At 40.1% G+C, this 24,505-nt stretch overlaps 1 protein-coding gene across 2 annotated transcripts; it reads left to right on the plus strand.

Annotated features, from left to right (window-relative positions):
- The first annotated feature begins 5,265 nt into the window (after positions 1 to 5,265).
- C5H12orf75 (chromosome 5 C12orf75 homolog) lies at positions 5,266 to 23,864 on the plus strand. 2 transcript variants are annotated; one of them, XR_009486496.1, is made up of 7 exons: positions 5,266 to 5,385; positions 12,472 to 12,496; positions 18,054 to 18,089; positions 19,029 to 19,108; positions 19,302 to 19,464; positions 19,893 to 19,933; positions 21,330 to 23,864. XR_009486496.1 is itself a non-coding variant. In XM_059846232.1 (6 exons), exons 1-5 carry the CDS (start codon positions 5,343 to 5,345, stop codon positions 19,895 to 19,897), a joined length of 189 nt encoding a protein of 62 aa, XP_059702215.1. In that variant the 5' UTR covers positions 5,266 to 5,342; the 3' UTR covers positions 19,898 to 19,933; positions 21,330 to 23,864. The 2 variants fall into 2 exon arrangements, 1 of the variants encoding a protein (XP_059702215.1); XM_059846232.1 differs by lacking the exon at positions 19,302 to 19,464.
- Positions 23,865 to 24,505: the final 641 nt, after the last annotated feature.

Consider the following 24,505-nt stretch of genomic DNA (forward strand, 5'->3'; position numbering starts at 1 on the left):
GTTTTAAGAGAAATCATTGATTCTGTCTCAATTAATATCTGATTTGGCCCAATAGTGAGAATTATATTAGTGACTTTCATGAGAGCAGGAACAGATGGATAAATTAAAATCTTGACTTAGGATGGAAGAAAATCCTTGGTCTTGGCAAATACTCTTTTTTTTTTTTTTTTTTGCTTTAAAGTTAGGTATTTAAATAATATTTTTTAATTCTGCTTCCATAGACCCTTATAAACCTACATGTTCTACCATTTTATGGGTTTTTTTTAATAGGAGGAGTCATCATTTTAATTTAAAAGAAATATTCAAGTCAAATCTTCCACAGTCACTGCAAGGAGAAAGACAAATTGCTTTTCCTCTTACATTCTTGCAGTTTGATTCTGTTCCTCACTGTGCTGCCATGATAAATAATGCCATGTGAATAATTTAAGGTTATATGGTAGCTGGCCCATCTGTGGGCTACTCACTGTGGTGTGAGCTCAAGGTGAGGCAAGACCAACTCAGAACTCAGAGGAGTGTAGGGCTCGTGCTGAAAAACTCCCATGGTGAGTGTGGGGCTGCCAGGCAGCCAGAAAAGGGACAGAAGGGCATGTAGAAAGCCCTCTACCACATTTTCTCATTGATGACAAGGAATGCAAGGGGGGACACACTGCGTGGATTGCAGTAAATCTATGAGGGGCAAAGAAATGTGGCTGCTCCTTCCATGCAGGGTCCCTGCACAAGTCATATAAACTTGGTATTACTAGGAGAACCTAGTCTCTAGAATGGGGTTTCTAAACCCTTTCACAGAAAATCTCTTTCAAAGTGTTTTAACTACCTATTGATCAACTGCCAGAAAATGACAAGTTGCTATCACTGCTGCTAACTAAAGGCGAGGGTAGGGGACATGGCATATTGATTCTTTGGTGTTTATTCTACTATGAAGAACAAAAAATCAGAAATGTGTGAGGTGGGGAATTGATTCTTCAATGCTTATCCTGATAGGAGGTACAAACTACCAACAGCCGAAGTGGGCAAAAGTAGGTTCTTCGATTCAATTCAGTGTGGCTGGGAGGTGGAACAGAGGATGCTGTGAGTGCCAGGGTCTTACATGTGTTCAAGAGTTGGTGGAACAAGCTTACAGAAGAGAATATGTTAAGGGTTGCTGAATACATCTGCCTCAGGCAGACTGTGACCTGCAAATGCTGGATGATGGGAGACTTTGAGGGGCTTTTACCATATGAGTTTCCTATGTTCTTTTCAATGCTGTCAGAGACAGAATCCTGAATAAGGTGGATCTTTCCTTTGACCTGATATAGCTTTTTTTGTTTGTTTGTTTGTTTTTTTGGTTTTTTTTTGTTAGGCACGTCCATTCTATAAATAGTAATGCTATCTCACTGCTTCCTACTTTGGCTCCTCTGTTATCTTATCCATCAGCTGTTTCTTGTCTTTCTGACTGCCAGCAAAGATGAACAATCTTGTTGTGCCCAAACAGTACATTGCATTGTTGGGGTCACTTGGTGTGACTGAGTGCTTTCACAATATAGCCATTATTAAGAAATAGTATAGAAACATAGTAGTTTTTTTTTCTTTTTGTTGCCCTCTGGGTTTTGTTATGACTGTCATTTGGCTTCTGTAACCCAAATCAAATTAGTTAACTCTTTTTGTTAAGAATGAAATGTTCCTAGCAATGAAGAAACCGTCTCAATGTCTCCCTTTGCCATGTAGTGAGCAACTTCAAGGGCTGTGGAATCATGATACCTTTTACTAAGAAGTTCTTGAGTTCTTGATTTCCCCCCCCTTTATAATGTAAATAATTTAATATCTTGATGTATTGATCTTTCTTTATTCATGTGTAAAACAAACCAGTTGTCAACCCCCACCTGACACAAGGACACAACACAGGACAGGAGTGCTTTTTTTTTTTTTTTTTTTTGATTAGACTGAGGCTTGGACTACTGAATTTTTCAAGATGAATCATCCTTGCAGGCTTATTGGGAAATGGGGTCATAACTTTCTGTCCTTTACTGGCTAAGTGTTCACAAGCACCATCTATGCTGTATCATAATATTTTAAGAAGTCAGTGAAATCTACAAGCCCAGCTTGCCAACTAAAAAATAATAGTGCTCTAGCAAGACTGTAAAGCTGGACAGGGAGAAACATAATACAAGGTAGCCTGAAAACATGGGAAGTAGAACTTGAAAACAATGGAATTGAGAATCAACCATAAACAAGGTGGTTGCATTGGCAAACTCTGACTGCATATTTGCAGTGCAACTTGCCCCTCTTAAACAGGGCAAGTTTGGTCTGAATTGAATTCCTGTTGTAGATTTGATCAGGAAAAAATTTATTTAATGGTGCTAACTACTGATGAAGAACTGACAATTTTTTCAGGACATTTGCAATTTTGAGAACATCCATGTTTAAGAGACACTGTTCAAAAGAAAATACTCAGAAGATGCTAATTAGCAATATATTTTTTTCTAAAAAATCATAGAATATCCTGAGTTGGAAGGAACCCACAAGGACCATCAAAGTCTAGCTCTTATACTTGCATAAACTGAGATCCAACCTTGTGTAAGCAAATGTTTTGTTAGAAAGAAATAATGGATGCATAATGTTTCTGTGTGGATACTTACATAAAAAAAGGATTTTGAAAAGTATATATTATTGTGAACATAAGGGATGTTCCCTAGGACCCAGAAGTAATGGGTTTTATAGATCCTTTCCATTGACTTGCATACCAGCTTGACCGACAGATTGTTTGGATTTTAAGCACTCCAGCAAAACCGTCCAGCAAAAATGTCCAAAAGGGGAAAATCACTGGAATTTCAGATTTAGATAAATCCCATCGATCAACCTGTTTTCTCATCTGGGCAAATTTTCTGTTAATTTAAGGAAAGAATAACAAAATCCATTTTCACTACATCTTCTGAAGTACTTATAGAAGTTTACATCCATACATCTCCCAGTCTTTCTCAGAGGAGATGATTTACACAGGGTGTGTGATGGCAGGAGTTTGCTGATGCAGGTAGCACATCGCTCCTTTCCCTTAATGTCAAGTGTTCATTTAATTAACTTGCTTAGGTGACTGTATTTTGCTACCAGTTATTTTCAGTAATAAAGTGAAATGCTCTGTTAGTGTAAAACACAAGTAAAGTTGAAAGTAAAGTGAGTCTTCTCATTTGTAGTAGGAGGCAAGTACAATAGAGCTGCCAAGAGAGGTGCTGACTCATTACAATCCCAGACACTGTATAGAGGAATACATCACATTTCCTGTCAAAAGTCCCCTGAAAGTGCTACTAACTCCAGCTTTGGATGGGTGTGCACTAATATTGATATTAGTGCAGCCCTTAGTTTGTGCACACAGGATGCTTGGCTTGTGCGTGATACACTGAACTTGTAGGAGTTACATCACCTTTCTCTTATCCTAAATATCACTGCAGGTTTCTGAACCAGCCTCATGTCTTCTCCTTGTGGCCAGGGCAGTGGCTTGGTGTCAAGGCATCTCCAGGGGAATTTTGCCTCCCAGCTGCCTTTTCTAATATGTGACAACATGACTCAGTTTCTGTGCTCATCACTGCTGCTTCCTCCAAGGAAAACTGCATATTAAAAATACTTTCATAGATACTTCAAAATGTGCCAAGCCTATGGGTTGCTGGGAGTATTTTTGTTCATTTGTTTGTTTTTACATCAGAAAACCATGGGGCCTTAAAGAGCATGTCTTTCAGCACTGTTTCAGAGCACCCTTTCTTCCTTCTTAACTCTGCCACAAAAAAATTTGCTTTGGATTGATGCTTGGTGCTGAAAGTTTGGCCTGAGGGTTCATTTTTCAATGTGTGAATTTCAGAAAACTGGGCATCAAAAAGAGGTGGTTTTGAACCTTTGTGAGTTTTTTTTTTTGTTTTGTTTTGTTTTTGTTTTTTTTTTTTTGAAGAAAAACGCACACATTTGCACTGCCTGTCTGCTGTAGGGCCAGTGATGGTGAAGGAATTGTGCGGTCAAACCTATGTGCCCATTAGCCCTGTCCTATTAAATTTTAAGCTGATTGTTCAGGTTCAGGCAATTTGTTGGGAAAGTATAGACAATACCTGAAAATACTGACTTTCTGCAATTGACATGAAAATAAGTGGCCAGTCAGAGGAGAGAGATCTTACACCCTGTCCTGAGGTGGACGTCAGTGAGCCCATGTAGGTGTTCCTCTCTAGGGCAAAAATCAATAGGAGACTGTATGCTATTGCCTCTGCTGCTTATGGAGCTGCTTTGTTTTAATGTGTATTTCTTGGGAAAGAAGTACACATTAAGAGAATTGTGATTTCTTCCCCCCCGCCCCCTTCTTAGAACACACGGCAAGATCAGGCAGCAGCACTTTATATCTGGTCCTTTTGTAGAAGACAATTATCAGTCAGATGCACATATGATGCTCATACTGGTGTTTCTGTGACACCCCTATAACATCTTTCTGAGCCCTTAAACAAATTTCTTGTAGGAGTAGTAGCTATCTATCTATCTATCTAGAGTATTTGCAGTTGTATCTAGATATATCCATTGGATTTCAGCTTCCTGCTCATTTGAGGATGGAGGAGGAGAAACCAAGCCATCAAGATTTTAAGAGTATTTTACTCCTTTGTGTGGAAGACAGGTTTGGGTTAACAGAAAGTCAATTTTTTTTGGTAAATGACACAAATGTTGAATGAAAATGATTGCTTGAAGAATTTGTAAACTTATCTTTAATATTTCTCAGTGCTGCTGATATTACTTGGGGAAAGTGAATCTGTAGCTCTACTCAACTCAATGGGTCTTCAGTTTCATAGTCATGTTTCTTGTAAGTAGAGAAATACCCAAATCATTCATAGAGATTTGCTTAAAATAGTGAACAGGATGTTATTAATAGCAGATACAGAGTTTGCAGCCTGGTCCTGTGGTAACGCCGATGTTCCCCTTGGCGAATGAGGGCTGTCCCAAAGCTCTCGTGAAACGCGTGAGCCAAGGAGCATCTCCACTGCCCGGGGAGGCTCTGGGCTTGTTGCCTGCTAATGGGGGTCTTTCGTAGTCCTGCAGGCTTGAGCCTGGACTGAGCCACATCCCCGGCTTAGCAGCTCCAGCCCGTCCGGTCGAGGGGGCAGCCGGGGGTGTGGCTCTTCTTGGGGACGAACAGGGGGTGCCGTGAGGGGCCGGGGCTGGGGCCGGGCGGCGGCGCTCGGGGCCGACGGTTTCCCGGGCAATGGGTGGGGAGAGGAGGAGGAGGAAGAGGAGGAGGAGGAGGGGTCCCCGCGGCTTTATCTCCCACCCGGCTCCGCCCGCCGCCGGCTGTCTCCCGTGACCGCACCGCACCGGCGGGCGCAGCAGCGGCCAGGGCAGCGCCCATGGGCTGCGGCAACTCCACGGCCGGCGGCGCTGGCGGGCGAGGTAGGGCGGCGGGGCGGGCCGGGCCGGGCCGGGCTGGGCGAACGGTGGGACGAGCATCCGCACCGCACTGGGCAGCCCTGCGGGACTGCGGGGGGCGGCGGCGGGCACGCACCCTCACTCGGCGGGGATACAGCCCCCCGCGCAGGGGATGCCCGTCCAAGCCGCGGGAATCGCTGCCCGCCCTCTTGCGAGGGCATCTTCCCTTCCCGAGGCTGATCCGCTTGCTCAGGGCAGAGAGGGTGATGTGGCCCCTGCCGCGGGCACAGGCGGCTTGCCGGTGCCCGCTTGTCGCTAGAATCACCACCTCCGACAGATGCTGCCCAAGGCACGGGGAGGCCAGGCCGGGAGCTGGACGTAACGATCCTGCCGGGGGTGTCAGCTCCATCCTCTTCTCTTCCCTATAAGGCCACGAATGCCACTTCTGAAATGAATTTGTGCCACATCTTCGCCTTTTGCTTGTTGGAGAAGTTGGAGGATATTCCATGATTGAGGTTTCATGCATGTTAATGTGTACTGCTGGCTGGTGAGTCCAGCTGGCTCCCTTATTTGTTCTATGCTATTTTCAAAAGAGATAAGATCTGGGAAGATGGTGCTGTTGTGCTCTTCCTCCCCTCTGCCCCCGCAGAATAGGAAAGTACATGGAAACTGATAAGTGGACCTTCACCCTGTAATTATAATATGAGCATTTCTCAATAATTTTTCATCCTAGCTGCACTTGGCAAACATTGCCACCTGTTCCAGTACCTTTATCAAGTCTTTCAGGTGCATTTGTGAGTTTTCAGCTCTTCAAAATATGCAAAATAATGGTTGGACAACTTAGAATTACTGGGTCCCCATCCCTTACTGTTTTGATTTGATTTAATCAGAGTTTCAGTGGTGCTTTGGTTGGTGCTGGTCCTGACTTGGTCCTGCCTGTGAGTGTGAGTGATGCTGCTTTCTCTAGGGTGTACATATGTGTGTATGCTTGTGGGGTGCAATGCTGTTCAACTCTGCACTCCACACTCGGAGGAGAATTAGATTCTGCCATTCCTTACTCGGTTTCTGGTAAATGATTGTAACTTAGGTTTTAGGTGGTATGTCTATGCATCAGAGGCCTTTCTCACCCATAAAGAACACACTGTATGAATTAGCTTGAACATTCAGTGCTGTTATTAGAGCTGTCCCATTTGCACACATTAATTCTCTCCTTTCAGTTATTCCCACACTGCTGTGACTGGAAGTTACTTCTGTATATGACCAGTCTAACTTCATACCACTGAGGTGATGCTTGTTCACATCCCATTTCTGTTTGCTGGATAAAAGCACCAGAGAAGTTCAGACAAGAATGTTGAATCAATTATTAGTCCATTTGTGGTAGTTTCTAAGTTGATGTTGATTTGACTGCCCTGTGGAACTTGTACCAGGGTACAAATGGGTAAATGTCAAAAAGACTAACTCTGACAGCAATATTTTTTTGAACTCAAAGTTTGTTTAGATGTGTCCCTTTGCATTAGAGGTAGTTGTCTTGAACAGGTTTTGGCTTGTAGATACATTAATTATTTTCACTGATGGTCTGACCCCTTTGATAGTTAAACTTACTTATATCTTATACATCAAATATTTGAACTTGCATTTTTTGGTAAACTTTTGCATGCTCTTTAGAAATATTCCACAGATCTGTAAGGGCTTAGTGCAGGTAAAAACCAACAATGCCACATAAACCCCATCATTAGTATAATGGAATTATTACTGTTTTACTGATAGACCTCTCCTAATCCAATGCAGCTCTGAAAGGTCCAGTTCACTTCTCACTTTCACCACTGTCAGTCAGGAATTACTCTGTGCAGTCTATGGTCTCAAAATAACAAACTGCTGGTAATAAAAGCAAGATGTCGGATGTCTACTATTTATTTACTTCATTTAACATTCCTTACAAAGTGTGTCTAATAAAAATAAAATTATTTTATAAAGGGGAAGGGGAAGACTTACCATTTTTGTTTGGAATCCCCAAGCTTTTCAGGAAAATGCAACTCATATAATTTCACCAAAAGATGTGAAGACTGTGTAAATAGAAATAAATTTTGTGGCATGCACAGCATGACTACATTTTTAATGCTAAAGTTATGACTATTCTGTCGTCAGTAATGTCAAAGCTAGAGGTACATAACATGTAATTAACCCGTAACACTCTCTGTCATATCATATGACTAAGTATAATATTGTAGCATACTTCACAGAACACATTAAATGTGTTGCACCAATCCCCATTTTCTTACTCTGGTAAAATTCCTATTGTAGCCTAATTTAATTTTTCCTAAGCAGATGTATATATGGTGATAGTTTAGCTAATGATATTATCTTCTGTTGCATGGCTAGAATGACATCAGAGCTTTCAGCTCAATGGTCTGTTAGATCTAAACTAATAGACATGATGTAGACTAACATTTCAGTCTATGGTGCAGTACTTCAGAACACCAATATAACTCACAGCATTCAATTGTTCTTTCTGGAGTATCAGACAGTGGCAAAAAGCTCTTCAGTTGAGTTATGGCAACTTCAGTTATCCAAGTAAAACGATGTATATACATCCTTCTTAAATTACCTAGCTATTTTATGTATTAACTCTGGATTATAGTTATTTGTTTCTCAACGTGCTGTTTTTCTTCTGTTTTGTTGTCTCATTTTACATATCCTTCTTTTATGTTATTTCCTAGAGTTTTAGAAGCTCCACAATAGCTCTTCTTTTTTTTTTTGTGTGTGTGTCTTTTAAAAATATGCTCTTATACATACCATTTCCTTTTTTTTTTCTGAGTTAAGGCATTTCCCTTCATTCTAATGATTCTTCAGTAAAACTTTTTAACTGCCTCCTCCTTTCCATATCTATTATAGTAGCATTGACAGCACCTTCAATTATAGTACTCTTTGGAGTCTGTCAGTCTAGCCTTAATTTAAATATATAGAGAAGCTCTTAGCTTGTGGAAAGCTTCAAGTACAGTCCAGTTATGATGAAGGAGAACTTTCACACCAAGTTTTAATAGTTTATTAACTTCAAGTTTGGTGCAATGCCCAGGAAGTCATTGTGCCATTCTATTGATTTGGTCTAATCTGTGTACCGAACTCCCACCTGATGAACTGAAGAAATAATCGATGTGAAACAAATTAATGATATTCTGTCTTCAGTTACAATGAGGGTATAAATAGAATAAATTAATGGATGTTAGAATGCGCTTCCTTACTGCTGACTGTTGGAGCACATCAGAAAGGAGTCTGCAGTAGAAAACTCATTCTTAACAATTGCATATATGTGTGTGTAATTTGGAGGGGTTTTATTTGCTTTTTGTAACAATTTGATGTGCAAGAAAATGTCATAGGACATCATTCATTAAAAAATATTTTAAAAATGTTTCATAATCTGCTCAAAAGTCAGGTCCTGGCATTTTTATATCCATTTTTATTCATGTGAGTGGTTGCCTCTCATGCTTTTTATATTTTTCTGAAGCTTTTGCCTCTCACCTTCACTCATGATGCATTTCTCAGCACAGAAGAGTATCCTCAGTGGCTGTAAATGTCTCTCAACCATCTTTTGCATTAGGCATGCCTTTACTGAAAGCCTGCAGTGTCACCAAGAGAAGCTGCTGTTGTTGTGAAAGAGCAAAACCCCCTCTCACCTACTGGAAGATGCTATGGGATAAATTCATCTTCTTTTTGACTTGTCACTGTTTCAATGCTGTGGGGTTTTTCTGAGGGATCACATCTCCATTCTTCTAGACAGAATATTTTTCTTCTGTAATCATTGGGGCTCAGAGCAATAAGCCCATTTATTTGCAGGCTGTAATCTTTCTTCTCCTTCTGCAGCTCTAAAATACCAAAATGCAGCCATGATCCTACTGTGTAAATGGTGTGAGCAGAGAGGTCATTCAGGACAATTCAGTATTGCCTATTTTTTATGGATGTGGCTTTGTAGTTACTCTTCAATATCTAGCTGAGGTTCAGTTAGAAAAACCAAGCAAGCAAGAGCCTATCAAGACAAGGCTTGTAGGGTCAAGTGCTGCCTTTTTTTAGGCCAAGCTCTTATAGTGGGAAAAAATGGACAAACTTTATATATGTGAGCCTTTTCTCAAGTAATTGATGGAAACCATCATATCTGTGAGAGCAGTAGGCCTTGCTGCTAAGAAGCAAGCTTTAGAGTGTTTGTGGATTGGTAGTAAACAAGATTCTTTGGCTGAACTTCCGGCAGAAGGAACTTGAGCAGCAATAAAATTGTGTTGCTCACTAAACATGCAAGAGTTAGACAAATATGTCAGTGAAGTAACAGGGTGAGGGTGAATGATTGGACTTCTCAAATAAACATGTCTGTATGAACTGAGATGTTTTTGGTTCCTTGAGAAATAATATCTATGTGTAAGGAATTTCAGGCTCCCTAATGAACAAAAACGTAGAAGTTTTTACACAGAGATTTTTTTATAGTATACCTAGCTAAAATTATGTTCATTTGCTAGCTCAGAACTCTTGCAGGAAGAAAACTCCTTTGTTAACTGGAAACACTCCCAGATCTATTGTCAGGTACCTTAGTGATACTTGAACCAAATTAGTGAATTTGAACCAAACACTTGTTTCACTTTTGCTAGTGAAAATGAGAAATAACCCCACTGAAATTAATGGAATCCCATCAATGAAAGTGAGGATAAATTGGTTTGTTGTGCTTATAAAAAAATAGAAAACCATGTATTTCTTTTTATATGTATTTTTAAATTTACTGTAAAACTGATTTCTTAAAAAGTGAATTTGTTTTCATCATACTCAGTTCTCAAAGTTTTTGTGTGAAATGCATTTCAAAACACTGAAGTGATTTTTCAGCAGTGTACCATTGCTAATATTCCAAGAAAAGAAGTGCTGCCATGTGTGAACGTTAGTGGCATATTTCCAAATATGGATTTTTATAGCTCTACACAAAGCCCAGGCTGGTGGGTTTGAGTGACATCTCCCATCTCCAGAGTGAAGATGTATTTGTACCATAATGCATTGAAGACAGGCATGGCACTGAACATGGACATGGCACTGAAGTGCACCCAGTGATTGACTGGAACTTCATTATCGCCTCTGGGGAGTGTAGCAATGCTTTTAGCACACAATTCTTCTCCCCTGGCTTGAGGTTTCAGTTTGTGTATTAAACACTGTACTTTTTGTACTTCCTGTAGGAAAGACACATTTTTCAGATGGGCATCCAAGGTGCTGAGACTCAGAAGAGTCTTGGGAAAGGCCTCTGAAAGGGCCATGAACCTTTTTAGAGAAACTGATTTGGATCGCAGTTTAGTTTAGTTTTTTAGTTTAGACTAAAAAATAAGAAAGTTACGTCCCTCGTGCAGAACAGGCACAGCAAAGGAATAGTTTCTTCTGGAAAAAATTAAAAATCTTGCTAGCTCCAGCTAGGCTTTTCAAAACACATGTTGTCTGAAGTGTTGCCGATGCCTGGGCTCTGTCTAGGGGTACAAGGCGGTGCCCTGAAGGCTCATTGCTGAGCTGACTAGATGAACTAGCCTTGGTAGCAGAAAATGTCTCCCTACATTGACAGAGATTGAGCTCGCACAGCAATGCCAGCCTTCCACCTGGCCACAATTAATTTGATAGGTTTACATGTAGTGTTTCATAGATGTGCCCGCAAAGCCAAAAAGTCTCAGAGGGCTGTCTGGTGAAGTAAAGTTTTAAAGCAAGGGCCTGAGCTTATTGTGACTAGAGCTACTCCCTCCACCTTTGCTTTCTGCTTTCTGCTTTCTGCTGATATATGTAGCCATACTGAGATTTTGCTGAGTCTGGAAGCAAGACTAACAGAAAAAATGTGTACAGTCTCATACGAGTCTAGTCTGTGTTGCTGCTGGGAAAAGGAGGGATAGTCACATCATTGGAAATGGGAATGACATCGTGTTCAGGAATTAGCTGTAAAGGGTGATGTTTTCTGCCTTTAAAGCAATCCATTCAGGCAGACAGAGCCAGAAAGCCTTGCAGGTCTATTACTTCCTCTTGTTTAAAATAAGAATGCAAAAGGCATATTCTTACACATCAGAGATGAAAGGTATTTGCTATTTATATATATTTTTCCCCAGCAGAAGAAATAAAAGTTTTCCAAAAAATGAGGTACCATGGGAGAAAAAACCACAAACTACCTCCAAACTCAAAAAATCTCTGGGATTGGCTACTTTCATTTCTTCAGAGTGAGCTCAGATCACCTTTTCCAGCTACGTACTAATAGGAAAGCAGAAGTGAAAGGTTTTTCTAATGTCTGGCCTAACTTCTGTAATTAATAGAAGGGGTAATTTACTGGTTACACAGCTGAATTATATACTAGCAAGAGCAACATAACATTAGTAACTTGGGAGGAGCAAGAAAGAGTTTGTGCTTATGTAAATGTTTATCTCCCAGCAAGAAATAGCTGAGTCACCAAAACAAAAAAGTCAGTCACTTATACCAGGCAGCCAGGTGGCAGCTTTTGTCTCTTTGGTTTTTTGTTAAATAGCAAGATGAATTAAGGGGTGGTTGATCTCGTTAGGTGTCTGGGGCTTCGGATGGGTTGTGTCCCAATGTTTATATTAGTTCTGCTAGTCATTTTATAAAACTTTGTTCATCTGGCAGGAAGAAAGAGGCAGCATTTTACACACGTGGTGCCAGCTCTACTACTGCATCAAATGGCAGAATAATTGGGTGTTTGGCAGTAATTGTCTGGTTAGTTGTGCCAACTTTGTGGTAGACAAAACCACCAGAGTTCTGAGCAAATGGAAGCATATAAAATTCAGAAAGATTATTTTTTTCTTATGTTGCTCCCATCTTGAGTGACTGCACCTGGGCACTGGTCCACAGCAGCATCATTTTCACACACTGAGTCTGGCCCAGATGTGATAGATGTAAGGGATTGTGTGGATGGTCATTAAGGATAAACTGAACAATTGTGAGAAATGTGTTCTCTTACAGTAGCAAATTTTTGTTGCTATTTCTGTGTTGTTTAGGACAGAAAGACAGAAAAACAGTTACTGCACTGTTGGTTGGTTTAGAGGATTATGCCATTACCTGGTAAACATTTTTTGTTTTTTTGTTTTTTTTTTTTTTTTGTCCTAGGTGCTACAGGGACTACTAAAGATGTGTAAGTACTTACTCTTCTCTACTCTTTTAAATATATAACCCTGGACATATTTTCAGTCATATTAGCCTTATATTAGATTTAGTCATACATGAGTCATCTGACTTCTAACATACAATCAACACAATCAGATGTTTACTGTCTTCAGTGACAGCTTTCATCTCCACAAAACAACTCCTTGTCTTGTTTACTTTTCTACAGATTTCTTTGCTTGTTATTTCTCTAACAGAAATTTCTTTGCTTCTGTTGAGACAGTTTTCTAGCAGAGCTGGTTATGTTACTTCAGACTGCTTTTCCCCATCATGTGCCAGTGCACCTTTTTCCAAAGGCCATGTAACTGTATGAAGCCAGCACATAAATTTCCACCAGGCCTAATGAGAGATTTAGAAAGCCACTGAGACAAATTCCCCCTCTTTGCATGAGACCCACTAACCCGTCCTACTTCCTTTTCAAAGTACCCACCTCCTCTAGGTATTCTCTGCATTAAAGATAGTATCTATTTGTTTGACACAGGGTAGCAGAGGGCAGCCCTACCCATCCTGTTTTTCTCTAAATGTGCAAGGTCTTTTTTACAGCTATACTTACTTGCTGATACAGGAATGCATAGGAACAGCTTTATTCAGCCATAAGTGTATTTTTCTACCAAAGAAAACCATAAATAACTCCTCCCGAGGTCTTGCCTTCTCTTATTTCATGTAACTGGTATTTGTCACTAGAGTTTGTTACTGAGGGACCTGGGAAAGATTGTTATGTTATGCAGTAGGAATACCCTTCGTTTTTATTTACTTTGCTTAGAATAACTCCTCTAATCAGATGGAGGAATCCTGGTGTAGAAATAAGGGCAGTCAAGTAAGCTAAACAAGTGGAGGGAAGAGCTTAACAACAGGCTTGTCCTTGCTATTACAGAGCGAGGGCAAGAGAACTAACAACAGGTATCACTTGCCTGATCAACACTGTTGCCACAGATACTCTTGAGATCTGTCTTACCTCTGTAGTCTGTTTTCTGGACTTGCAGTGCCAGACAATAAATTACAGAAGGCAATCTTATAAGGAACCTCTTTTTGATGCAGGCTGCAGCATCACTGCCCTCAGTACTCCTGTATTTACAAACCCACTGGTTTAATTTACAGAAGGGCCTTATTTATTGTTCAATTTAGATGATTTAAGGACTGACTTAGAACTTCATCCTTCTTTTCGCTCGTCAGTAGTTTTAAATTTCAAATTCTCATGCACTGTTGAATTATGAATGTTGTAGGCATGTTCCTGTGTTTAAAGCTATGGGAATGTGTAGAACTGTGTGTATATACAGAACTGTGTTTAACTGTGTGTAAGCATTTTTAGAGCCTGGCTGCAGGAGTTAAAATGGGAACATCCTACTTATTAGTGTAAGTTCATCTGTCATGTTTCAAAATAGTATCAAGATAACTTAGAAAAAAATCAATTACTAGTGCTGTCTTAACAAAGTTAAGGGTCGATCCTGGAGCTATTACTTATTCAGATAAAGGATAGTGGAGCCAGCCAAACAACCCATAAGAGTAATAGCATGGTTGAACCTTCTCATCAGATGTTAGAAACACACACCTACTAAAGAGGAATGGCAGTGATGACCCAAAAGCCCTAATCAGGCATTCTAATACTTAACAGAAGATTTTTTTATGAAGGAAGTAAACTATCAGAAAAATTATTTTCATTTCATAGAAATGAAAAAAATCAGATTTATATTAACTAATATTATAGATCCACAAAACCTTTTTTACACCTTTTTACTTTCATCAGCTAAAGCTTCTCTTTAAATAACCCTTTTCTTTTTCTTTTGCTGTCAAATTTCAGTAATATCAGTTTTGATCCAGAAAAAGGTGTGCCCATCCTTACATGCTCTTTGATACCAAATCTGGTTATTCTAACATGAGGTTTCTCATTTCTTGACGGTGACTCATTGCCAAAGCACCGTGTCTCCTGGAGTGCGCAGCCAGATGGAAGCGGATAGGGTTGGATACTGCTCAGAGCCCTCCTGGGTGACTGTGGGGAAGCTGGTTTGCCCTCTGGACCTGGAGTTTCTCCACCAATTAGATAGGGGTGATGATATGATCTTCCTCTGAAAGGAGTCTTCCTCTCTGAGGGCTGTGTGGTGACAAGGACACATGCTCTGAGAACATGTGTTCCCTCTGTGTGCCACCCCAGAATCTGCCAACCAGCTTCAGCCCATACTCCTGCCCCACTAATAAAGAAACATTCATCACTGCTAATTGGGAAAGCCTAGCTGTAGGAGAAGTAAAGGATATGCTAGAAAGTAATGCAATGCCTGTGGTATTCAGTGTGTAGCCTAGTCTGGGGGAGGATTAGTTACAGTAGGAAGGAAAGGATACAGCAATTCAATCCTGTTTCAAAATATTAAGAGGAAATGCATCAAATACAAATGAAAGGCCCTTGTTCCCAAGAAACACCAAGAATCTGAGAAGTAGTTGTCTGTCACTTGTTCAAAATTCAGTGAATCATTTCTGGTGGGACTACTGAACATAGCTAGAAAGAGTCTCTATAATGCTCAGCAGAAACAGAGCCATAAAAACTAAGGTAAGAAAAATGTGGATAAAAAGAATTGGTGTGAATGCCTGTCATCTGACATTTAAAATATGTGACAAATTGTAGCTTCTTTTACCATCAAATGGACATAGGAATGATGGATGTAAAAGCTGACAGATGAACAAAGTGTGTTTTTCAGACTTTAGGTGACAGGAAGACTCTTGGGACAGACAAAACCTTACCAAAAGAAACACTTATTCAGCTGTAAATAGAATTCCATTTTGTGGATTTGCTCTTCAATCTGCCCATTGGCTCCAGGACTCTGCCCATGCTATCTGCTGACAACCATGGTCCCAGTTCCTCTGCTGATGTCAACAGCATCTGAGGCAGCCACAGCAGCCAGTCAGCACGAAGCTGCTTGAACAATTAAGTTCTTTTTGCTGTCTATTCCTGGTGCAGAAAAGCTTATCCTAGCTTGCTGTCCCTGGAGGACTGCTAGACTCCTGTGTCCATGTGAGCCCAGGAGATGTGGCAATGGGAACACAGACGAAACCAAAGGAGCTTCTCTCCAGACTCACTCCCACGTGGTTGAGCGTTGCTGTTGTGGCTTTGCTCTGCGGAGCCACCCATCTTCACTCAGCCTGGGCACAGAAGCAGCACCTGTCTCAGTGGCTCAGCAGACACTAAACATGCAAAATTAGTGGGCACCTTGCAAAAGGGGGTCTTGAGCCATCATGTGTGAAGGTGAGAGGTGTGTGAATATGTGTAGTAAATAAACTGGGGCACCATTCCTTACTGAGCCCCCAGAAAGGTGTGTAAAATGGCTCATTCCTTAAGTGTCATGGTCCAAATTTTTCTTTCTTTTCCCTCTCACACTCCCATGTTACTCCTATCTCTGCTCATTCCTTCTTTTCTGGCAGGGCTACAACAGTTTGCCCCCAGTCATCGCCCAGCCCAAGAGCTGTTGTCTGTAAAATCCCAGATTATTTTTGCTGTCATGCATTTGAAGAAAAAGGTATTGCTAAATTACTACTTTGATTTATAGCTAGTAAGAGGAAGAAAGCAAAATGTTTAAAAACCCTCTTGCCTGCCTAATCATAGACCTGGATAATTTGTTTTGGTGAGAGAATTACAGTAATGGTCTGTGATGCCATATTACAAAACATTTCTGGAACAGAAGAAAATGGCCCTGTTTCCTACCAGGATTTTTTTTTTTTTAATTGACATTAATTTCTTGTTGAACAATATTGATGATTATTCTTACAACTCCATTTCAGAGGCTTCAAGCTGTGCCTGAAGTTGTTGGTGCTTTTAAAGGACTCTTTTCTCCAGACAATGGTTAATCTGGATTATAGAAAATGTTCCAAATTGTATGAGAAAATCAATCCTGTGACACATTCGGTTGGTTCAACAGAAAAAACTGTTTGTGATCTTTTGGGACCTAGAGTCCCTTTCCCTAAGTCAAAATTTTTTCCGCCTAAAAACACATCCTCATTTCCACCCACCGATATACACAGGCTTTCCATTTTCTTCAGGAGAAACTGGCCCACACTCTGACAGTCCAGCTTCACAGTCCTCAAGAAAAAAAGTCTCCTCATTCTCTGTCAGTGTGTGTGAAGACTTAAGATGACTTAGGTGACTACATGGGGTCATAGGAGATGGGAAATGCCTTCTGAAATGTCTCTGGTTCCTCCAGGAAGGGATGGCAGGAGGGCCAGGGAATGAGGAGTTTATTGACCAGTCTTTCTTGAGTGGTAAGACGTAGACAAAGACGGCAGACAAGGAGTGCTATGTCCTGCATAAATTTAATTTACCAAAATAATAAGATTTTCTCCAAGCCTCAACTATTAAAAGGACCTGTGTACCCTTACTTACTGTAAGAAAGAATAGTTGGTAATGTTCTGGCCCTTAGGAAGAAGGTAGATGTCAGAAAATTTCCAAGCTGTAGCAGTATTTTAAGGCACTTGCTCCCCTCCCAGGAGGTTTAATGGCATTTTCTTGCACTTTAGACTGCATCTTAATATGAGCCCTCTGCTCTTCAGGCCAAAATCCCATTGACTTCAGGGCCCTGTAAGGGCATAGATCCCCAGCAATTAAACAGCAGGCACATCAACCTTTTAGAGTAAATAAATTGGTCAGAGACCCAGCTAAAGTGCAGCTGCTGCCCCATCCATACCCAGTCATGGAAGTAGAGCTCAGAATCCAAATATTTAATCAAAGGTGGGTGAGTGATTTGTGTGATGACTAATGTTGGGACACAGACTGGGACTGCGGCACAGTCATTGCACACTGAAGGAATAAGAATAAAGTCTTTATATTTTTTGTATTACCTTTGCCTTCACATCAGTGCTGGTTACTTTAACCCCTGCTCCCATTCAGCTACTCTGAACAGTACATAACTGGGAGGACTCAAACCTCAGTGACTCTATTGATCTACAGATTGACCTGTGATTTTGCCTTAAAGGAGAAGTAATTGCCCATTTATATGGGATTAATAACAGCACTTGGTCTGCAAACAATAGGAATTGCAGTGCCTCATTTTATAGAGAGTCTCTGTAACAGCTTCTGGATTCGGTAATAGCTGCTGTGAAAGATTCTCTCTCCTCATCCTCACTTGCATGCCAGCACAGACACCCAGTCCCTTTCTTTCCTCCTTTAGGGGAATAGCAGTCCAGGCCGGAATAGCAGTCCAGTCCATGCAGAGGCCTAATGTTCCTTTTATGTGGGGAGTAGTGTGGGGACTCACTCAGGAATAGTGTTAATTCACATGTTTCTGCTCCCAAATCTGTTTTCAGATCTCACTGGTGGGGGTCATAAAAAGTAAGCTGTATCTTTTCTCAATCCTTTATTTCTTCTGTGCCTTATATTGGAAAATTGTCCCTTTTTTATACCTGTGTGAGTACTTTGTTGAATGGTGGATGCCCTAACTTAAACGGGGGTCAGTAATAGTTCTTCCCTTGCTTCTGAATTTACCCAGATGGGCATGGAGCACCTGAAAGATACAATCTGCTAACGTGCTTTGTATCTTTTGATGTTGCAGAGCAGAAGAATCCATATCAGATGATGACAAAAGGAGGTAGGTGCTCTGCTCAGTCAGGGTTAGCTTTATTTGCAATAGGCTGCAGCGAGTTCTGCCACTGGTTCTGCATCCTTCCTTCCCTCCTCCTAACTCCCAGCAACACCAACAAAGCAGAGGAGAAACAAAAAGAAAAGAGGAAATCTCACACAGAGCTGGGTATTGATGAGTCCACCCAGCCTGTTATTGAGCTGGGGAGGTGGGAACTTGGTGGCAAAAAGAGCACATTATCTCGCAGCTGTAGGTGGTGTGCTCAATAAGGGCTGGTGGCCTCTGCCTTCACATCAGCACCACCACAGAAGATGACATTCGCGCTTGTGGGAGATCTCTGCTGGGCTGGAAGTTGAAGAAGTATGAGTCTGTCATCAAGCAAATTAGAAATTGGCTCAGACCCCCAGGAGCTGGAGGAGGTGTGATTAATTCACCACCTAATAGGGCAGAGCAGTGTAAAGGGAATCTCTGCAGGTAACTCCAGGCAGAGTAGAAGCTTTAAAGACCCAGTTTTTTACCCCTATTCATCTGTCCCTCCTATTCATACAGGCTTTTTGGAGCCAGAAAGTATCCTCTGCAAGTCCATGAAAGGGAGAGGGTTGGGCCATGAAAGTACCTAAGACACTTGTGATCCTTTATACTAACAGTTTTCTCCAAGTGTGACCCTAAGCAGGGGTAGGCAGGTTGCATTTATTAATGAGGTCAAAGTGCTATTTAACTGGTGTGCATTGTTTGAAGTGTGGCACTTTGGTGGCCCCAGTGTCAAACATTAGCTCTGTCCTCAGCTAGATATACTCAGAAGAATCTGGGCAGGTGGGCTTTATTATTGTCACAAGACAGCTGGGATCTCGTGATAAACACTAGGAATTTGAGTGAAAAAGTAGCTCCTTTCAAAGGAAGAAGCATCCCAGCTGAGCTCTGATGTGCCTGTAATTGTTTCTCCACCAGGAACTATGGCGGGGTGTACGTGGGCCTGCCGTCAGATGCAGCTGCCATGGCTTCCAGTCAGACAAAAGGTGCACCCAAAGGTACTGGCAGGTTGTGGATTTATTTTCTCTTGCTTTCCGGGGATCATTTTATCTAGAAGGATGTATGTTCTTTAAAAATCAATTATTATTTCAGACAGACTGACTAGCCTTGAAGCCTCTTAAGGCTGTAGGGCTATTTATACTTGTCAAAGGGATTGTTCCCTTTTATTTAAAATTTAACACACTTTTGCAGAAGGATCCTAGAGCAGATGCTGACAGTGCAGGTACATGGTCTTCTGAACATCTTCTCCACTTTCTGACTGCTCTGTGAACTGAAAGAAAACAAAACCCCGTTAGGACTAACAGGCTGTGATAGAAGCACTTGAAGAGCCCCAGCGCTATTTTTAGTTTTGAAGGTATTTACTTGCATTGTGGTGAATTCCAGTAATAACAGTTAGTAAGTGCTTGCTTTCAGGTTTATTTCTATTCTTAAATGAAACCCAGCAGAAATTGTTTCTTTTCCATGTTATATTTTTGAGCAGTGGGAAAAAGCTTTAGATTTATAGCTATTTAATTGACAAGTCATAAACATGTAATTATTAAATAATGTAATATTGTTTTGATTTAACACAAAAAAAATGCTGCTGTCACATATGTATAGCACAGAGTTTAGTCACTGACTGGTGCTTTCAAAATTTGCTGCAAAACAAGAAAATGAAAAGCAGTAACACTTTTAACCAAAATAAAAGTAGCCAGTTTTGGAACAGTACTAACTAAACAAAACACATGTTGTTTTTTTTCTCTTAAGATTTTAACCATCTTTGTCTTTCATTTTCTAATTAAGATTAGAAGGAAATAAAGACATCAAGATGCAAACAGCCCGAGGTACAGTATGGTTTGATTCACATTATATGCTTGGTATGCATTTGTTGAACAGAACAAGGCAGCAATGCTCCCTGTGATGCTCTAAGTTGGTCTGGGAAGCATGAAGTTACATCTCCAGCTGCATAATAACTTCTAAAGGCTGGACGAGGGACCAGTTCTCAGTGGGTGCAGATATGAATTAGACAGTAGTAAAGTCATCTTCTTGGTAAAAATTGAGAAGCAAGGAAACTTAATTTGGGAGCAAATAAAAATGAAATGTCCTTAGTGGTACTCAGACCTCCCAAGAGGTGAAGTACATCAGATCAACATCTGCAGAGACAAAGATTTTTCCAGGAATGAGGATTTTGCAGTTAAAAAACATCTCCTTTTTTGGAAGGACCTTGAAGACCATAGTGTGTCACCCACTAAGTAATGTATTGGAGCTTTCCCTTTGCTATGGGAGTATCTGTGAGGGCTTCATTTTCCACCAGCTATAATAGGACATTGAAGATTTATAGGCTCTATTCCTGAGTGAAGAGTTTTGACTAACTAAGCTTAATAAAAAATGCTTTATAAGTTCATGTCTGCAGAAAAAACAAACAAACAAACAAACAAACCAAGTTTCCATTCAGTACTTGAACTAAATAAACATTGACAAATCTTGATAGTGAACTGTTTTGATGTCTAGACAGTGGGAAGCTGAAAATTATTAAGCTGCCAACGACTTCCATAAGAAACAGAGCCGTTTCCTAATTTAGGTGAAGAGCCAGAAACAGTTTTGACTGTGCTGGATACAGGTACTGGATGCAGGCCTTGTAGAGCAGAACACATCTAATAAGTGCCTTTATTATGAGTGGTTAAAGCCCCAGAAGTTTTGTAGGAGCAGTCCTAAACAGGGAGAACTTCTGGTGGTCTTCACAGCTAATTTCAGTAACCTGGCTAAGATGTCTAAGCTAGAAACACCATCACCCTTGACCAGGTCAAGGCTCAAGCACCATCTTGAGATTGCAGCTTTCCATTTGTGGTTTATGAACAGAGTTTGAGTTGCTTAGGTCCTTGTCTAGGTGCTTTAGTTGAATGCTTGAGGCTGGATAGAATCAATCACTTGACATTTTTTTGCTATTTAAAATAGCTGAAACTGTGCTTTGTCTTCATTCATGCAAGATCAGAGCTTAGCTGCTGACTCAAGTCTTACACAGAAGAGCAGCTTCAAATCTGCAAAGGTTCCTCTGAGCTCCACAAGTTTATGTGTGTGTGTGTTTGCAGTTCACAGACTACAAATCTCTCAGCTTCTAGAGATGACCTAGTTCTCTGGTTTATGTATAGAACATTCCTGTATTGCTTTTTTACTAATGCTTTACCATTCTACTTTTCTACTTAAATCTGTTCCTGTTTTTTTTTTTTTTCCCCTGAACAGTCTTTTAAGAACAGTTGCCGGTGCTTTGGAGAGAGCTGTCTTTGTGCTGAAGATTTTGATATTTACACAGTCTTCCGGAGAGCAAGAGAGATCAGAGCACCAAAAAATCCAAACTGTTGCAAGTTCCAACTACGAGTAAAGCTTAGAGTACAGCGTTGAATCCGTTTCCAATGATAGTTGCATTATGGAAACCTCCTGCTGTTTTCCAGTGAAAGATGAAATTAGTGAACTCATGGTGGATGTTTCTGCACAAGAGCTAACTTTGATGATCTGCAACTTATTTCTCTGTGGCCATATTGCAGATTCCATCAGCTATCAGCTACGCTTCATATATTTCCTCAAACAAGTTTGATAGATTTTATATAGAAAACCATCACTACTGTCCACTCAATAGTTTCTGTGGTAGGTTCCTTAAATTAATTGTTATTTTACTTCAGATTAATATATTTGACAAGTTTGCATCTTTTTGAGAATATTGCAAATTTTAATATTTTTTCTGTGAAATATTAAGAATAGGATGAAACAAGCTTAAGACCTTAAGGTTCTTCATAATTATTACTGTCCCTTTTATACCATGAGACAAATTCTTAGTGTTTAATTTTCACCTTGTAAAAAGATGTTGCTCAAGGAAATTGATTCAAATAAGAACAATATACTTCATTGTATTATTTACATGTCTGTTTATATGCTATATCTCTTTTATAAAGCATTACATGTAAAAAAATACTAACAAAATAAGCTATTCTGTGTTCCATTCCGTGTAATAATAATAACATGTCCTTGCATAAGGATGATGATAGTGGGACTGAACTCCAGTGCTGCATTCTTCCTGACCTGTAGAGGACTTTTGATCACTATTACAGTTTTGTATCCCCGTCTCATTGGAAAGCATCTCCAGTATGGCAAATTGAAACAGAATGAGCATTATTACTACTTTAGCAAATTGTTCAGGTTTTAAAATTCTTTAAGTTAATAGCAATTGTAAGTTTCACATAGAACATAAAACAGATTGTACATTTACAGGTGGCTGAATAAGTATTTAAACTATTAAAGCCTTTTGCATTATTCTTTAGTCAAACTCTTTTTAATGGGACTTGATACACCATACACTTTAAATAATCAAACAAAAAAACCTCACCCAATCTGCACCATGTTAATATATTACTGTACATTCATGGCCATTTTTAAAATTAAAAGAAAACAGCAAACCATAAAATTTGGACATGAAGCTGCCGTGAACCATGAAATTATTGCCCTTTTCACTGATACCCATTACTACCAATGAACTACCATTGACTATGATTTCCAATAACTTGCAGCTTTCACTTTTATTTAGTGGTAGTTTGATGTGAGGCATGCAAAAAGAGCTATTTAAAAGTATTCCTTGCTTGTCCTCTTTTAATTATTTGTGACATTATTTATTGCTATTCTCCAGAAATCTGCTACTTGGGTTATCAATGATTTCAGGCTTCCAGTTCCTGACGACAAGCATGTATCTCATTCTTGACCATCAACCTCAAACTGAGATGAAATAAACTTCAAGATTAAGATGTGGTGTTAAAATATCTCTCAGTATGAATGATAGTCTATAGATTATATCTGCAGTGTCTTGTTCTTGCAAGCCAGACTGGTGAGGATTCAAGCAGCCCTGGGTGATAAACATGCAGGCTTTTCTCCTACCTGCTTACCATAGTATGAGGGTATAGTTTCCACTTCACATGTTCCACAAATGGCCAAAATGGTTTGCATAAGTTTATTTAGTACAGAGCAATGCCTGACCTGATCACAATTATCTTTCCCAAAGCAGAAAAAGCACCTGTCATCCTAGGATACATCAGTATTCAGCTTGTGCCCAAAAAGCCAACAGCAGATGCCAGTAATCAACCCGGTTGTTTATCCACTTCTATCCTTCAGTTGTTGTGAAGGATCATCAAAAAGGTGGACAGGGCTAAACTCGAACATCACTTGTTCTGCTACTGGCATCTGAAGCCTCATGTGTGGGCAGAGGGAGGAAAGAGGTGATTGCTGATGAACAGCTCCTCGCAGCTGGTGGTGGGATAGTTGCAAGGGGTACTTTCCTTGGTTCACGTCATTGCTTATTTTTCATGTGCAGAGCTACAGAGAAGCTTGGAGCACTTTGCGGAATTGGTCTTTTAATGTTTCATCTTCTGAATGTGTGTGAGGTACAGTGGTTTCTTAATATTTTTGTTCCTCTGCGTCATTTAATCTCAAAAGTTTACTGACCAACTGACAAATGTCACATCACAGACTGGAACCTCTAAAATAGATATAGATTAAATTATGCTATGCAGGCCTGTGCCATCAAACTAAAGAGCTAGGGCCATGCCCTTGTCTTCAATTTGCAGATTCTTGTCTTTTGTTTTCCCAAAGATCCATGAATCTAGAAACTGTGTTACGGGATGCTGTATTCTGTCCTGGTCAAATTCCACTTAGGGAACTGATTTTATGCTCATGAAAAGTCCTCTAGGGTGAGCAGCCTTTGTTAATAAAAGCACATGTCATTTCATGGAGAAATGAGTGTATCTGCTCTTTCAAAACGTAGAATCTATGGATATTTCTGTTAGGAGGAGGAACAGAAAATAAACCCTATATGCCAGCTGCCAGCTGTGCATGTGACAGCATCCTTGGAGAATATTTAGGCACTCAAAAGATGGTTCAATGGGAGAACTGAGAACAGAACACAAGGAGCCATTGAATAACAGAGTTATTATTAAGGAATATACTTCGGTTTTGTCAAAACATACTGAATTACCATTTGTGAAAAATAAACATTTAAATATTGGGGCTGTAATACCATTTTCCTTGCAGTGGTTACTGTTTCTCCAGCCAGAGCTGAGAAGCCAGTGGAACTAATTCAGCAAAGAATTGATTTGGGCTTTATAATCTCAGAATCTCTGATCTGAAATTCTTTGGCAGGCCAGAAATATTATGCTTGAATTCATGAATCTTGAAAAATTCTGGAGTAGGAAAACATAAGATTGAAACACAAAATATCTTATATTGCAAATTTTGGTCTCGTACAAACTATATCACCTCAAAGCTTCTCTTTTGAATTATGCTAATGAGACAGTACATTTATTTTGCTTTCTACTTAATGCAGGAGCTTTGTTTCTCAGTTTCTGGGTAGTCTGGACAGAAATACTGCCTTTTATGTG

The sequence above is a fragment of the Haemorhous mexicanus genome, chromosome 5, assembly GCF_027477595.1.
Source record: "Haemorhous mexicanus isolate bHaeMex1 chromosome 5, bHaeMex1.pri, whole genome shotgun sequence".
NCBI lineage: Eukaryota > Metazoa > Chordata > Aves > Passeriformes > Fringillidae > Haemorhous > Haemorhous mexicanus.